The following is a 17,418-nucleotide window of genomic DNA, read 5'->3' on the forward strand; positions in this document are numbered from 1 at the left end:
GAGCCTGGTCACAGCAGGGGCACCTCTGGCCTTGTGTGAGCACTGTCCCCCCTGCTGATGGGGCCCTGGGCACATGTGATCCGTGAATGTTCACTTAGGTGACCCTGTGGTCCAGAGGCCTCACATGCAGACACCCTAATGGCTAAATACTAGGCACTGCTCACTTAGCTGCTTAAACAACTTAAAAGGCAACTACCATTATCATCATCATCCCCACTCTACCGGTAGGGAAACAGAAGCAGAGAGAGATTAAGTAACTTTCTAGGGCCACGTAGCATGAAAACACAGCTGCACCGGGGCTGGGGCTAGAGCTCCAGAACGGTGTCCCTTCTGCTCTCCCAGGCTGTCTCATGCGATTCCCTGGAAATCCCCGAATCTGACTAATTCCCTAGACATCCCCAGACTTGGCAGACTCCTGCATGCTGAGATGGCTGGACCCACCCTGGCTTGGGCAAATTGCCCCCACTTCAGGCGAAATTACCGTAAAGACCTCATGGTTTCCCAAGGTGGACGTGGCAGCGTTCAAGTGCACGCCTGCCTGCCACTCTTGGTGACCTCAGTTCTGCACTCCAGTTTCCCCACTAGCAATATGTAGGTAACACCAGTCCCTGCCTCTGAGGGACTTGAATTTCACCCAGGCCCTGCACTCAGGGGTCAGGAGCCTTGGTTCAGTTTAATCTCTGCTGCCACCGCCTTAAAATTCTGAACCCTTTTGGAACAAGGGGCCCCACATTGTCATTCTTCATTGGTCCCTGAAAGTTGTGTGGTTGGTGTTGTGTAGGAGGAACTGGGAAAATGCAACTGGGCACCCTCCATCCCCCAAATCAGCTTGTTCACCCTTTTGAATCTTCAGTGTCTGTTGCTCAATTGGATTTATTTTTATTAGTTCTGAAAAATAGTTCCAAAGTCAGGGTTAGAACCCAGATTGCCAAAGCAATACTCACTCTGGATAAATCCCTCCTATCTGGGTCTCAGTTTCCCCCTCTGCTCTCTTGTGCTTGTGGGCTTGGACACAGGGGGTCTTTGGCCTGAATTTTGTAGGGCCAACAGGTTTTAAACATACTCTTCTCCCTTACCAGACCAGTCATTTGAAGAGCTTTTACACTTTGCCTGGACTACCCTTCCTATTCTTGTGTGTCTAACAAACTCCTACTTAAACTTCAAAGCCCTAGCACCAATATTCCCTCCTCCCTGCAGCCCTCCATGATGCCTTAGGCAGAGACATCACACCTCCCTGGGCCCAAGGCCTGATCTTGCAGATGAGAGTGTCTGGCTCTGTCTCCCCTAGACTGGAGGCTTCCTGAGGCCAGGGCTGAGAACTGAGTTCTCTCTGGGGGCACAAAGTAGCATCCATTAGAGTTCACTGAATGAATAAACAAATATATGAAGAGGTGACCTGTAATTTCAGGGGGTTGGAATGGGTTCAAGAGGCACTGGCTGGTGGTAAGGTGGGTCCTGGGAAAGAGTTGTAGCACCTTCATTGCTGATAACCTAACTGGGGAGGGAGTTGTGCCTCCTGCACTGGATATGCCTGAACCAGCCATCCCACCCCATAGTGAGTCCAGTGGGCTCAAGTCACAGGAAAACTGCTTTCTGTGCCAAAGTCTGGCCCCATCCCCTTCTTGGCAGTGCCCCAAATCTCATGTATCAGGCCCCTGGAAGCCCTAATGGGATGAGAGCCACTCAGAACCCTCTGGCCCTGCAACCTGCGCGAGAGGATTCTGCTCTCTCTCCGGGGACCCCTGAGACTTACCAGACACCCCCTCCCCCATCACAGATACCCAAGTGACAGGCTCCGTGTTGGGGGTGGGGAAGCAGGGTCCTAGAACTCCTATTCGGATGGGGAAACAGATTAATGAGCCAACTACAATTGTTGGGGAGGCAATCAAGGGAGGGAGCATGACTGGGTGGTCAGGGGCCATTTCAGATGGTTGCAAGAAAGTCTCTGAGGAGGGGGCTTTCGAGGCAAGATCTGGGTTGTACAAGCACCCCAGTGGCTTAAGGTCAAGGGTGAGAGTGCACGAGGGGAGGGCACAGTCCGCACAAATGGCCTGGAAGTCGGAGTGGTTGGTTCTATACCCCTGTTAGAGGAGGAAACCGAGGTTCGCAAGGGTAAGCTACGTGCCAGGGTCTCAACAGTAGGTGGCGGGGTCGGAATCCAAATTCAGAGCCTATGGAGAGTTCCAGCCCCTCAACAGGCTCAGGAGCCACGGTCCGCACCACGCCCGCGCCCCGCCCACCATAGGGCCCGCCCCTCGGCATGACCGGAAGTGCGCGGGTCCCCAAGATGGCGCCCGGAACCAGGAAGTGAGCGCGGCCGCGGCGAAGCTTAGAATCGGAGGCGGCCGGACCCGGCTATGAGGTGAGGTGAGTCCAGCCGACCCCCGGCCCTACCCCGCCGCCCCTCCTTGGCCCGAGTCTCGCTCCTCGGCCCGCGTTGGCCCGGGCTCCCCGGGCCGGGGTTTCCGGGATTCCGGGAGTCGCGGGCGGGGGGAGCGCGGCGGCTTGTCCCCGCCCTTTCCCGCGACCCCCGACCCTGCGCTGCTCTATGACCCCAGTCCGACGCGCCTGAGCGGCGAGCCCCTACCCAGCTTAGCGGTGATTCCCTGATGCCTTCCTTCTTGGTGACCCCCTATCCCGTGCTTTTTGCTGACCCCGAACTTTACTTCTTTGGTGACTCCTAAGCCCATACATCTCGGTGACATCCCAGAACCTTGTGATCCTCCGCGATTCCCTGACCCCTCCCTTCTTGTGACCCTCAACCTCCGTGACCCCAGCCCCTCCCTTTCTGTGAGGCCCCGATCTCTCCCATCTTGGTGACTCCTGACCCCAGACTCCTTGGAGTTTCCCTGGACCCCTCCAGCGCCCCAAGAAGGGCAGACACCCTCAGCTTTGGGATGGGGCCTTGCTTGTATCAGCTGACCTGGCAGAGCATGTTGGGGTGGGAGTGTCACCAGAGTTAGTAATGAAACCCGGCAGACAAGGACAGGCCAGGGGGTGGGGTGGGGTATGCAAAGATGGCCCCCACCCCACAGGTGAGCGGAGGAGCAGCCTGTGTGGGTGGATGGGGAAGGCAAGGCTGCCAGGCAGGTCCTGCCCACCAGAGCTTCCCTGCAACTCAGAACCCCAGAGCTGGAGGCTGATGGGGCCTGGAGGGACTGGGCGTGGACAGCCAGTCAGGCAGGAGCCAGGGAGGCGGTGGGGTGTCTCCCTGCATAACATTATTAAGATTCTACAAAGGGAAAAAGAACTGAGTAAAAGGTGTGTCTAGGGCAAACCCGGCTTCTGCTTCCCTGAATTTGCCTTGGACCCACCTGCCCTGATGTCCTTTCTACCTGTCCATTCGCCTCCCAGGCTGGGGTTAGTGCCATCTATTTGCACTGAGGACAGGAGAGTGCCTGGTTGGAAGCTGACGGTGATGAAGTTTGCTGGCAGTTTGGGGGTGGTGGTGAATGTTTCAGGGTGTAACAAGGGAGCTGGTGTTGGACTGAGTTTAGCTGGGAACCTGCTTATCTGCTGCAGGGCATGGTGAGTCTGTCCCGGTAGACCCTTCAGAAAGGTTCAAGGCAAATGGGGCTGGGACCTGAGGGCTGTGGGGCCAGGCACCACAGACCCTGGAGGGAAGAAAGGCTGCCTGTCACCGGCATTGAAATCCCAGAGCCGGATCGGAGGCTGGCCTCAGTCAGTAGATGTGAGGCTGGCCCTTTCTCCAGGCCAGGCAGTACCCTGCAGTGGCTTTTCCCTGCTGGGGGGCAACGTGCCCTTTCGGACCCTGTGAGCAGAGAAGTGGCGCTTTCTTTGAGGCTGAGACCTGGGACCCTATTGGTCAGCCAATTTGTGTCCTTTCTTCCCAGCACCCTGGATTTTCCCAGGGGAGGCCCCAGAAGTGGGTGGTGGTTGCTGTCTGGTTGGGGCTACTGGCTTCGTAGTGCCATTTGCCCTGAGTCCTTGTGGAGAACACTGTGAAATCTGGGCTGATGGGTGGGTGAGACCAGGGAAGGGCAGGATGGGGAGGGGGGCCCAGGGCTCTCCATGGTGGGGGAGACACATGCAGGTGCCCACCAGACCCCGAGGAGCCCTGTGAGTGCTGTCCACAGGGGAAAACCAGTGCTGGTACCTGGGGGAAGATGCTCCGGAATTCCAGAAGACATGAGGTGCTTTTGTTTAACTGAGTGTCTTAGCAGACATCTGCTCACACCTGTCTGGAGTGAGGACCCGCCCAGTATGTGTGTGAGTGTATGTGTGGGGAGAGACATCTATGTTCTCACAGAGGGGTGCGAAGTCCTGGAGTCAGACAAGGGTCTGGGTTTCCAGGGAAGGCCATTGGTTTTCAAGTTGGGGCTGGCAAAGCAGGCTGCAGGTGTGCAGCCCAGGATTAGTGCTCTCCAGGCTGTGTGATCTTGGGCCAGTCACTGCCCCCACCTGGGCAAAACCACAGCCAGGCCCCTGCAGCTCATACCCCTGTCCCACCCCAGGGGTTTGACCAATCCGGGCAGGCCCAGCTCTGTTTTATTAGTCTCAGATGCCCCTCCAGCCAGGGCTGGCTAGAACTGCTGACCCAGCTCAGGACTCTGGCCGCATGAGCGAGCTTGGTCGGGAATAAAGAGGCAACTGTGTCCAGGTCCCCAGAGGCGGCCACCCCCCAGGATGGCCTCTGCCTTTACTGCCAGCATGGTGGGGGGGGGTTTAACGTAATCTCAGAGTGTAAACACAGCATGAGGCTGACATGGTTGAATTAGGACGGCAGCTTCCCATGGCGCCAGTACAGTCTCAGGGTCTGAATGTGTATGCAAGTGCAGGTTTCATATGAAAAGGTGTGCCACACTGTGCATGTTGTATGTGGGCATTTGTATGTTTTGTGCTGAGTACATGCATGTTTGCATCCATGCCTGTTGTGTGCATGTAGCATGAGTGGGCTCTCGCGTATGAGTGTGCAGGTTTGGGTGTTGCATGTGTACACTTGAGATTGAACGCAAGCACATGTGTCATACATGAGTGTGCACATATGTATGCGTTTGTGTGTGTGTGTGTGTGTGTGTGTGTGTGTGCGGTTCGTTGTGGACAGGTTTGACGCATCTCCACCACTTTTTCCCCAGCATAGGGCCGCGTGGTCAGACTGCAGGGAGGCTGGGCATAGAAGGCTGCTGGGTGTAGCCAGAGAGTGCGGTCACCCAGACCCAGTCTAGGCCTGGCCTGGATACCACTCACCCAGCTTTGGCCTCCAGTGCTGGTGTCCCTGAGTGCCTGGCAAGTGTAGGTCACTTCTCCCCTGAGTGGAACCCCCAGTCCTTCTCCTCGGGAACTACCCTCTCCCGTCTCCTGCCACTGGCAGGTCAGTCCCACATGAGTGGCCTGAGCAGGGCTAAGACAGAAAGCAAACTTCCATTATCGTCCTGCCGATGGTGACAACTGCCCTGAGGTCTTCTGCTTCTCTCACTGGGAGGTTTGGCTGCCCTGCCTCTCTCCAGCAGGCGGGTGACTCAACTGAGGGCCTGAAGTGTGGTTTCTGATGCTGGGGCTCCATCACCTGCTGCCCTGGGCTTGACGGGGGTGACAGAGACAAGACCTGTTGTTTGTATTCTAAAACGTAGATAAACCTTCAAAATTATGTTCATTGATAAGCCAGACACAAAAGGCCACACAGTGTGTGATCCCGTTTATGTAAAATGTCGAGAACAGGCAAATCCACAGATTTAGGAAGTGAGCTTGTATTCAGGGACTGGGAAGGGGATGGAGGTGACTGTTGATGGGGAATGGGGCTTCTTTTAGGGTGATGGAATGTTCTGGAACTACATAGTGATACTGGTTGCACAACCCTGCGAATGTACTAGAAACCACTGAAATGTGCATTTTAATGGATGAAGTATGTGGCATGTGAATTGTGTCTTTACAAAACAAAGTGTTAAAAAAGGAAAAGAAAGAAAGCCCGGTCTGTCCTTCCCCCTCCAGTGCCCACATGCTGTGGCCTGGGGGTGGGTGCATGTATACATGAGTGGGCTGAGCATGCCTTCCGCTGCCAGCTCATACATGGGTACTAGATGGTTTGCCCCACACGGGGATGGCAGAGGAGGTGCTGTCTGTTTTATGGAAGGGGAACGAGGCTCCCCAGGGGCCCCTCACTAAGCCCCTACTCTATCCCGAACCAGTGCATCCTGCAAGAGGTGGTCCTAGGGGATCTGGATTCCTGGTACAGGGGTGTCGGATGGGATGCGAATGGGTGGGGGTGGGGGGCCCAGAGAGCAGCTCCTCCCTGAAGGCTACTCAGTGGGAGGTGGTGGGTTGAGGGCTGGCACTTCTGTGGGCCTCCAGTAGGTTTCCCTGATTTGCTGGCTGGAACCCCCCTCTGCCCCCCCCCCCCCCCCCCCCCCCCGCCTGCCACTGAGGCCAGGTGACAGCTGGGAGGAGAATGGTCCCAGAGAGTCAATGCTGAGCGCCCCTCCCTCCCCAAGTCACCCATTTACATGTAGCTCTTCCTGGGTCAGTTGTGGGGGAGAGGGTCCCTTCCTCTGCTACACACAGGCCGAAGGAGTGTCCGAAGTGTCGATGGCAGGGACACAGCCCAGGGAGGCCAGCGAGGTTGTAAAGGAAAGGTTCGCTCATGGTCTCTGATGTTCTGGCACCTCCTCTGAGCATGACACCTGCAGCAGGAAACCTCTTCAGGCAGAGTTCCCTTAACTTCCAGAACATGCTCAGGGCTAACCTCTAGCCACATTGTGCCTTTCTCAGTGGGCGTATAGAGCAGACCCCCCAGTTTCCCGTCAGATCGGCCTCAGTCCTCTTAGGATAAATACCAAGTGAAACTGAAAGAGGCCTCAGTCCTTTTGCTCCAAGGCCTTGGAAGCAATGTGTCCACGCCCACCAGGAAAGCTGTCTGTCCCCCATTTCCTGGGAGTCCACCCTGCGGGTGAAAGGTCGCTGACACAGGAAGCTTCCATGGTGGGAAGGAGGAGGGGTCCGGCTGGGGTCCTAGCGGGCAGTAAACTTTTATGGCCCTGACTCATCTGCAGCAGAGATGGCCCACAGGCACTGGGAGTGTCTGCTGTCACTGCAGCCCAGGGCTCTGAGTCTGGCCACAGTGAGAAGGCATCTTCCTCCCCACATGAGGTAAACCGAGGAAAGGCTCACTCCCGGGCACTGGGCCAGCACAGGCTTCGGTGGGGAAGTTGCGCTCAGGCTCCCTCATGCCCTTGGCTCCTCCTGTGGCCAAGTCTGTGTGGCCAGAGCTCAGCAGGCTGCTCCAGGGTCTGGGATGGTCTTGGTGTTTTGGGAGGTGCCCTGGAGGCTGTGAAGTGGGGGTGTAGGGCCCCTTCCTGCCCCCACCCGGTCCAGAGTGGGTGCTGGTGACCCAGGGCATGGGAGCCTCTCCTGGTGTCCCAGCGTATATGTGAGCTGGCCGGGGGGCGGGGAGGAGGGGGTGTTCATTAGATTCTGGCCCTCCAGGAACTCGACCCACTAATTTTGGGGGACTCAGGGTGAATGAGACCCCAAGTAGATATGGGGGCTGTAAGGGACAGCCCTGGAGGAGTACTGGGTAGTAACAGAGGGTCTGGGAAGCTCCACTGTCAGCACCGTGGGAACTTGGAGGAAGGTGCCCCACAGGGAGGGTTGGGCATGATGGCTGGACTTCCAGTTTTGAGAAATCAGGGGCTGCCACCTCCAAATCCAGACTTGCCGCTTCTCTTGAAAAACCAGCCCTTCTGGAAGCCTGAACCACATTCCTGCGCCAGCCAGCCCCCCACTGCCCAGCCCCTCCAAGGGCCCTGGGGAGGCTTCTGGGAGAAGGGGCCACGTGGGCTTTGCATCTATGGGGAGTAAGACCTTCATCCCCAGAGCCTGTCACTGTGTGTGTGTGTGTGTGTGTGTGTGTGGAGGGGTGGTGCTTGCTGCCTGCTGGTCTACTCTTGAGCTGTGTCCTATCTCAGTAACACCCCACAGCTGTCCCCATCCTGGTCCTGGGACCTGTGGACATGTGGCAGAGGGGTTTTGCAGATGGAGTTAAGTTGAAGATCCTGAGATGGGGGTGATTGTGGATTCCCGGGAGGCCCAGTGTCATCACAGGGTCCTCATAAGCAGAGAACTTTCTCCACTGGAGGCTGAAGAGAAGTGAGAGACTTGAAGCTTGAGGGGACATGAGTGCTGCTGCTGGCTGTGAAAATGGGGGCAGAACGTCGGGGGGGAGAGGGCATGGGCAGGCGGCCTTCCAAAGCCAAGACCTAGCCCTGCTGGCAGCTACGTGAGCTCAGAAACAGCTTTTCCCCAGAGGACGCAGCATAGAGCCTGGCCTGGGAGCCCCAGGGCTGAGGTGGCGGTCTGGCCTGGACTTTCAGCCCACAGAACCGTGGGAGGGCCCACTATGCCATTTTAAGCTGCCAAGTTTGTGGTCACTCGTCATGGCAAGAGTAACGGATCCAGCCCTAGCCAGTTTGGCTCAGTGGATAGAGTGTCGGCCTGCGTACCAAAGGGTCCCGCGTTTGATTCCGGTTAAGGGCACGTAACTTGGTTGCAGGCTCCTCCCTGGCCTGGGCCCTGGTCGGCCTCGTGCAGGAGGCAACCAATCGATGTGTTTCTCTCACATCAATGTTTCTCTCTGTCTTTTCCTCTCCTTAAAAATTAATGGAAAGATATCCTCAGGTGAGGATAAACAAATAAACAAACAAACAAAATCAATGGAAAAATATCCTCGGGTAAGGATAAAAAAAAGAGAGAGAGAGAAATGGGTCCAGGTTCTGTTGATAGGTCTTGGGATTCTTGCTACTGTGATTTGGAGGCCTCTGCCTTTTCCCCAGAGAGGGCACAGGGTCTAGCCCAGCCCAAAGCCAGGAAGGACCTCCTTCTCCTTTAGGACACCGATGCCCTTCAGGCTGGGACAAAGGCCCCTTATGACGTTCCTGGTACCAAGCTGGACAGAAGGAGCCCAAGGAGAGTGCTGACTGCTCAGACCACTCACCTAGGATGAGTGTGACTGGTAGCTGCTCGGGGCTCTCTGAGGAATTGGGTAGAAAGACCTGTCATGCAGGCCAGCCCGAGGGATGCCCAACATCAAATAGGGACAGCAGCAAGTTCCAGAAGGGACAGTGCACTCTCTGCATAGACTCCAGAAGACTGCTCAAGTAGGTGTCAAAGGACCAGGAAGTCAGAACCAGGGGGATTTGGCTTAACCTTCATTCAGGGGAAGAAGACCTGGGGTTAGAGGAGACCACAAGCTCAGCGTGTCTAAAACTTTCTAAAGACCACAAGTAAGCACAAGACCTGAGTAGGCATTTACCAGAAGAGGATGCCCGCACGAAGATGCTAGGCCTCCTGAAGGCTGCACAACTCTGCTGTGTCCTTATAACCTCAGAAGCTTCCCTGGAATCTAAGTTGCTTTATAAAGCACCCACCTCACCAAACAGCTGTCAGAACATCATCATTCCGCCTTGCCCTGCCTGGGACCATCACAGTGGCCAGCTGGTCTGTCCTGGACAAGTGGATGAGTCTGTGGGCTCACAATTGGCAGATGCATTGGCTGGAGACAGCCAGCAAGGTTACCCCTAATAGGTGCCCCTGGGACCTAGCCTGAGGGCCTCCTTTTCTGCATAAGTGTTTGTTTCACCAAATATCAGTGGCTGGGTTCTGCTTCCCCAGGTGCAGTTTCTCCTAAAGGGCCTTCTTTCCCTCCTGGCTGTTTGCCTGTCAGAGGGGTGTGTGTGTGTGGGGGGGGGGGCGGGGAGGGTGGCGTGTGGAGTCACTGTGAATGTTCCCCCTTGCTTGTCCCACATGGTCCAGCTCTGCAGCTTTCACTCTTGGGAGTGAAGGCTGGGGTAACAGGCTATGTGGTCGCCGCCCCCCCCCCCCCCCCCCGGCCCCCGACCTGAGTCTCCTCCATTCATTGTCTGCTTACTGGTCCTCTGTTCAGCCAGGTGTTCAGGGCCAGGGTATCAGTTGAACAATCTCCCTGCTCAGCCTGGAGAGGAGCTGTGGGTGGCCACCTGGTGCCTTAGACTGGAGCATGGGGGACAGGGGCTTCATGTCTAACAGGTTGGGAGGTTTTGCAAAAGATGGCTGCATTAGTTCAGACACCCTCTGGGGGTCAAGGGTGTGAGTTCCATCCAGGTGGGGGCCCGAGGGGAGGCCTGGGGTCATGCAGGCTACCTTTCTCTGCATTGAGTGCAGAACTGGAAGTTCAACCTGTCCTCCTGCACTCTCAGATGGGCCTTCCTTGTGGCCCACCTTGTTCTCCTTGTCCCAGATGGATGGGCTCCCCATTCCCGCCCGCCCAGAATGTGCATGGGGCTGGGGCCCCTGCCATCTTTGGCATTCCAGGGCTGCCATGTTCCAGACGTCTCTTGGGGGCTTTGTAGAAATTTGAGGTCATACGCTTGGTGCCAACCTGGCCCCAGTCAGTGGAGCTCCTGGTCCCCAGGCATCACAGGGATTTGGGCCGAGGGTCAGGGTGGCTCCAGCTGGGGTTTGCCTCCTGTTCCTGTCCAAGTGTCCTGGTACAGCTTTACTGACCACACATTGGGTGGCTGAAACCACAGAGATTTGTGCTCTCCCAGTTCTAGAGGCCAGAAGCCTAAGACCTAGGTGCCACAGAGCCATGCTCACTCTGAGGGCCTTATGAGAAAGTCTTTCCTGCCTCTTCCAGCTTCTGGGTGCTCCAGGTGTCACTTAGCTTGTTGCTCCATCTTGACATGGCTTTACTTCCGTGTGTCTGTGTCCAAATCTGGGGAGGGAGGGGCAAGATACCAGTTTGTATTAGGCTCACTCTGATCCAGCATGACCCCATCTTAACTAATTTCATCTACAAAGACGCAATTTCCTAATAAGGATCCATTCACAGGTTCCCAGTGGATGTGAGTTTGGTGGACACTGATTGCCCCAGTACACCTCCTCTGCCCCTCCCCCCCACTTCCTCCTGAACCACTTCTCTTCCCAAATCCCCAGTCCCCCATTGTTCCCAGCTGGCGTCCATCCCTCTGTTGGCCCTTGAGCCCTGGGGTCTCACCCTGGTCTTGTGTCCTCCCGTTGCTGCCTTGTCCCCATGCATCCGACCCAAGTATTCCTCAGTGGTCAGTAGCTAAGGAATGGGATCCCGAGGCTTTTGGTAAGGAAAGAGCCACAGCTGTCACATCCTTCAGGACCCTCCCCCACAATCTCCTTTTATTTATTTATTTATTTTTTATTTATTTATTTATTTATGTATTTATTTATTACCCCTGTCCCGGCGCTTGAGGATAGAACCGGCAGACTGGAAACCGCCGGCACCGAAGACATGACGCCGAGGGGGCCGGAGCCCTCTCCCTCTGCCTCCATACATTACGGGGACCGGGACACAATCTCCTTTTGTCCTTGGGTCTAGCCCATCCATGGAGGTGGCTGTCCAGGTGGGAGTGCCCCATTGGGGGTCCTGGAAGAGCTGAGCTGAGCCCAGGCTCTTAATACAGAGCTGGTGCCCCCAAGTCTGGCTGCTGGGTCTCACCCCATGCTGATCTCTTCTGGCTTGGCCCCTCTGCCTGCAGCTGCCCATTTCTGCCCCTGACTCCAGCATGTCCTATCTCGTCAGCCCAGTACCTCCATCTAGGAGCAGAACAACCTCTTCAGGATGCCCCCACTCTTTTTCCTTTCTGGGTCTCTCATTAGGGACTGACCTCAGACTGGGCCTGAACAGTGAGGCAAAGAGAGGGCTCCCTACACCCAGCTCTGTCAACTTCATTGACGGCCTTTCCCCTAGACAGTCCTGGCCTAGCCAGGCCTCAGGAACCACTGGGGCCTCTGTCCTAATAGCTGAGCCTCATGGAGCCCTGGCTGCCCCTGCTCCGGCCTGTCTGGATCTCAGGGCCCTCACTTGGAGCCTGAGGGAGGGATGGCCGGAATGGCTACTGTCCTGTATCCAGCATGTCCCTGCCAGCTACAGATGTTGTTCCAGGGGGACAGTCTCGTCCTGGCCTGGGAGGACACAGACTAGGTAACGAGTGGCCAGCAGGGTCCAGGCACCAGGTGGAGAGTCTGGGCAGATGGAGTGTGTTTGGGGGCTGAACCAACAGCTCAGTATGGGGTGAGATCCTTGGCCTGTCCTGGGGCTCAGGCTTTCCCAAACCTTCCACCGCCAATGGTCCTGTCCAGGCCACTGATTCCTTGATCTTTGTCTTCTGTGATGACTCATGAAAACCTGATCTCAAAAGGAAATCCTGTGAACATAAATCTTGATGGCGACTGCAGGCCTCTACCTGCTGAGAGCACTGACGCTTCTGTAATGAGACTTGCATCTAAAAATACTCACCAGGCCCACTGCACACTGGCTCTGATCTTCGTGCCCCAAGATCCCACACTGTGCCCCCTGGGGTGGGTGCCCTCTGAGACGTGACATGTTCACACTCAGGGGCTGGGGGCAGGGTCCAGAGCTCATGACTAAGGAGTGGGGCGGTGGCAGTCAGCAGAGGCCAGAAAGTGAGGGGATGGTACAGCCTGTGTTTGGGGGGACAGGGGAGCAGGAAGCCTAAAGCTGTGGAGGCACCAGGGCACTGAGAAGGGATGTTGGGACTGGGCGCTGGACGAAGGGGCACCATACGGATGGCTTCTGGGGGCTTGTGGATGGTAGTGGGCAGTGTCCTTCCTTCCTTCCCAGCCTCCTCTCCCGTACTTGGCACCCATTCACCCACTTCCTGTCTCTGTGCGTCTCCCTGTTCTGGACATTTTTTTCATAAATGGAATCACACACTCTAGCCTTTTGTGTCTGGCTTCTCTCACCAACTCATATTCCAGGTTCATCCGCGTTAGAGTGAGTGTCAGTGCTTCACTCCTTTCTGTGGCTGAGTAATATCCTAGTGCAGCGATTTTTTAATATATATATATTTTATTGATTTTTTACAGAGAGGAATTGAGAGGGATAGAGAGTTAGAAACATCGATGAGAGAAACATCGATCAGCTGCCTCCTGCACACCCCCTACTGGGGATGTGCCCGCAACCAAGGTACATGCCCTTGACCGGAATTGAACTTGGGACCCTTGAGTCCCCAGGCCGATGCTCTATCCACTGAGCCAAACTGGTCAGGGCTTTATTTGACATTCTAAGGCAGTGGTCGGCAAACTCATTAGTCAACAGAGCCAAATATCAACAGTACAATGATTGAAATTTCTTTTGAGAGCCAAATTTTTAAAACTTAAACTTCTTCTAACGCCACTTCTTCAAAATAGACTCGCCCAGGTTGTGGTATTTTGTGGAAGAGCCACACTCAGGGGGCCAAAGAGCCGCATGTGGCTCGCGAGCCGCAGTTTGCCGACCACGGTTCTAAGGGAAGAGAGGTCGGTGCCCCTGACTAAACAGTTAGGTATTGCATGTTTTAAAAAAATCTTGTGGCATACCAGTTGAAAATCAGTGTTCTAGTGTGTTTGTCTATTTATTAGCTGATGGGCTTTTTGGCTGTTGTGAATCATGTCACTCTGGACATCTGGGTACAGGTTTTATGTGGACATGAGTCTTCCTTTCTCCTGGGTGGACACCTGGGAACACAATTGCTTAATCTGTGGCGACTAGGTTTAACTGTTTGAGGAACTGCTGATGTCTAAGCAGGCATACCCGCCTGCTGTGTGTTCCATGGGACCCTAACTCTGTCTGCGAAAGGAGAGGATGCACATGCTCCCCAGGGTCTTAGCTCCCTGGGTCTCCGCCCTTTGGGTCCTAGCTCCCAGTGGAGCCTGGAGCCCTCCGCACAGGTGACACACCTCTTTCTCTGAAGGAAAGTGATGGCTGGACCATGGGCGAAGGAGGACATAGCGCTTGAGCCTTCTAGGGCTGCCAAACAGGTTCCATGGGGGGTTTCTGGACACGACTGATTCTGGTTCCTGGGACAGGGGCTTCTGGGGCTCTGGAGGGGGCAGGAGGGGCCATGCAGGCCAGTAGGACATGGGTGAGGGGTGAGCGTGGGGGGGGGGGGATAGGCTGCGGGTGGGAGTCCCTTGGGCACAGTGCAACCTGAAGGCCGTCCATGGTGACACCCCACCCCACATGCGCGTTGGCTGCAGGCTTTGGACAGTGCTTTCCAAGGAAGCAGCCGAGCCCTGTGGTCACAGAGCCCAGAAGCTCCCTGTATAGATTGGGGTCTGCCTTGTTCGGGGATGTGGCTGCTGTAAGGGGGAGCCGTGGAGGGGAGGGTCTTGAGCCAGGGACATGTCCTGTCCTGAGTCTTGGCTGCAGAGAAGGGCCAAGAGTGAGCCAGCCAGTGCCTGTGGTCAGCTTTGTGAGCTTTCTCTGTTGAGTAGAGGTGGTTTCCACCTGCCTGCTGTCCCAGGTGCTGGGAGCACACTTTCCTGAAGGTATGTCTCCCGAAGCAAGGCAATTCCTGGGGCCACTGGGTTGCAGGGGCCTCTGGCTCTGCTGAGGGCCCTGGCCAACCAACCCATTCTCCAGATAATCAGGTGGAGGCTTCAGGAGCCGGGGTGCCCTAAGGCGCCCAGTTATCCAACCATTCAAGTCTTCAACTTGTCTGCCTGACCCCAGAACTTTTATAAATACCAGCCAAGACCACAGGCAGAGTAGGTATGTGTTCATCGCAGGCAATCCCAGGGCTTCCCACTTGCAGCGTCCAAGCCTGTGTCCCACCAGATCTGGTCTGCGGGAGCCTAGAGGGTGCATTCAGGAGGTGACTGGCATCTTCCAGGGTCCAGGCCTCTGGGGGGCATGGGAAAGGTTATCCTGCCAGCAGACATGAGCCTGAGCCTGAGGGCGGAGGCTGGAGCAGGGCCGAAGGATGAGGGGTGCACGGCCAGCAGGGTGCAGAACAACAGCCCCCCTCCCCCCCCCCAGGATTGCACAAGCTGCTCTTTCGACTGTGATTACTGGAAGTCCTTAGGATTTCTTCACTCAGGGCTTGGCTGGGAGTGGTGGCTGCCTCCCCTTCCTGCCTGCCTCCCTGGGTGATTAATGTCCTGAGGTGGCCTCTTTCCTGAGGAGCGTGCTGGCCCGCTTAGGGTCCCTGCTCATAGTGAGGGGTGGGGCCCAGGGTGGGGGTGCTCAGTCACAGGGCAGGGGGAAGTCATGGGGAGCTAGGGTCACCCCTATGCCTTTTCCTGGCCGGTATGCCTACCCTAAAGAATGGGGACATTCTTAGTGGGAACACTGTGTGTCCTTATTCCGAACCAGGTCTGGGGAACTCTTCCTGGCTCAGCTCGGCCCTGACTCCCCAGAGATCCTCTGGGAAGCCTCTCCTGGCTACAGAGGGGCAGGGCTGGCCCCTGGGCCTGGTGGGCACCCCCAACACAGAGGTGCCAGCTGGTTGGACTCTGCCTCTCAGCCATACATGCCGGTCACAAAGCCAAGTGCTCAGGGGTCACCCCTCATATCAGGGGTCTCAGAGCTCATGGCTCTCTATGTGGGTATCAAGAGTGCTCTTTAGGGCCCACATATTTGTTATTCGGTGGGCCAGGCTGCCTGAGATGGTGCTGTGACCAGCAGGGAGGGAATGAAGCGGGTCAGCTGGCCATGCTGAAGAGGCTGCCCTCATCCCAGTGTCCCCAGGGTGGGGCCCCCTGTGGGTTTTGAGCATGGAGGCCAAGTGGGGGTTCTGCCCTGGCTTCTAAGGGGCCCCCTCCCCAGAATAGTTGCCGGGGAGAGGCTGGGAACTGAGGGGCATCCCCGGCAGCACTGTGGTGTTTGGGGAGCCTCCGCTCACATCTTCCCCATTGAGGTGAGGTAGTCAGGTTGGGTGAGGGTATGGTGCATGGCCCATGGGGCTCTGCAGCTGAGGCAGAGCCTGGGGGGGCGGGGGGCGCTGATCCCTCTGTGTAAGCCCTGCCTAGCTGTCCCTCACCCACTGTCCCTTGTCCCTAGGGAAGGTGTCTTTGCCCACTTAGAGGCTGACCTCAGGACATGTCGTGTCTCTCCCCAGGTCATGATGCCTCCACCTTGGAGCAAGAAGCCCAGATAGACGCCCCCGTGGCCCAGGTCGAGGAGCTGCCTGATGCTGGCAGTGGGGTCCACCATGGACAGGGAGTTCCCACAGCATGAAGCCCAGCCAGCTGGCAACATGATGTGCAGCCTGTCACCTCTGCAGAGCCCACGGTGTGGGCCCAACGTCCAGGTGAGCCCGTACCCCCAGGATTGGCCCTGGGGTGGGACACTGCCTTCAGTGGGGAATCCTGTCTGCCACCAAGTTCCTCACTGTGAGCCACTAGGTTTCTTCTGCAAAGATCATGACTGGCCCTCGGGGAGCCACCTGGGCCTAGCGGCTACCTTCACTTGTGGGACTGGGACCACTGCAGTGGGTCATGGTTGTTTATTTTTCTTCAATATTTGTTCTTTGTAATTCAATAGACATTATTTTTAAAAATATATTTTTATTGATTTCAGAGAGGAAGAGAGGGGAGAGAGAGAAACATCAATGATGAGAGAGAATCATTGATCGGCTGCCTCCTGCACGCCCCCTACTGGGGATTGAGCCCGCGACCTGGGCATGTGTCCTTGACCAGAATCGAACCCAGGACCCTTCAGTCTGCAGGCCAATGCTCTATCCACTGAGTTAAACTGGCCAGGGCTAGACTTTATTATTTATTTATTTATTTTTTTAAAAATATGTTTTTATTGATGTCAGAGAGAAAGGGAGAGGAGAGAGAGAGAAACATCCATGATGAGAGAGAATCATGGATTGGCTGCCTCCTGCACGCCCCACACTGGGGATCGAGCCCACAACCCGGGCATGTGCACCTTGACCGGGAATCGAACCTGTGACCTCCTGGTTCCGAGGTCCACGCTCAACCACTGAGCCACGCCGGCTGGGCTAGATTTTATTTTTTAAGTGGCTTTAGATTTATAGGAAAATTGCACAGAAAGTTTCCATATACCCCTCCACCACATCCCCTGTTGTCAATGTCTTGGTTAACGAGTGAGTTACTTTTTTGCAACAAAGAAGCCAATGTATATACACTGAGTGGCTAGATTATTATGATCTCTGAATGCATAATAATCTGACCACTCAGTGTATATCCTATATAATAAAAGGCTAATATGCAAATTGTCCCCTTGACCAGGAGTTCGACCAGCAGGCAGGCCGGCCAACCGCCCATGTCCCCTCCCACTGGCCAGGCTGGCTGGACCCCACCCATGCACGCATTTATGCTCCAGGCCTGAATTATATATATAGACACACACACACACACACACACACACACACACACAAACATACACTGAGTGGCCAGATTATTATGTGTTCAGAGATCATATTAATCTGGCCACTCACTGTATATTTTTAATATATTTTTTTATTAATTTCAGAGATGTAGGGAGAGGGAGAGAGAGAGAGAAATATCAATGATGAGAGGGAATCATTGATTGGCTGCCTCCTGCATGCCCCCTACTGGGGATTGAGCCCGCAACCCAGGCATATGCCCTTGACCTGAATCAAACCCAGGACCCTTCAGTCCACAGGCCGACGCTTTATCCAC

At 55.7% G+C, this 17,418-nt stretch overlaps 1 protein-coding gene and 1 pseudogene across 2 annotated transcripts in view; one reads left to right on the forward strand and one right to left on the reverse strand.

Annotated features, from left to right (window-relative positions):
* The first annotated feature begins 2,280 nt into the window (after positions 1-2,280).
* Positions 2,281-17,418, forward strand: part of SBNO2 (strawberry notch homolog 2) — a 56,735-nt gene continuing 41,597 nt past the window's right edge. For both annotated transcript variants that reach the window (XR_008556326.1, XM_028159471.2), the window contains exons 1-2: positions 2,281-2,367; positions 15,867-16,058. Coding sequence is in view for 1 of the 2 variants with exons in the window: in XM_028159471.2 (XP_028015272.2) it covers positions 15,939-16,058 (120 nt within the window). In the remaining variant the exon portion in view is untranslated. The remainder of the gene's footprint in view (positions 2,368-15,866; positions 16,059-17,418) is intronic.
* LOC114227677 (small nucleolar RNA SNORA57) lies at positions 11,197-11,355 on the reverse strand (annotated as a pseudogene).

Source organism: Eptesicus fuscus, chromosome 6, assembly GCF_027574615.1.
Source record: "Eptesicus fuscus isolate TK198812 chromosome 6, DD_ASM_mEF_20220401, whole genome shotgun sequence".
Classification (NCBI taxonomy): Eukaryota; Metazoa; Chordata; class Mammalia; order Chiroptera; family Vespertilionidae; genus Eptesicus; species Eptesicus fuscus.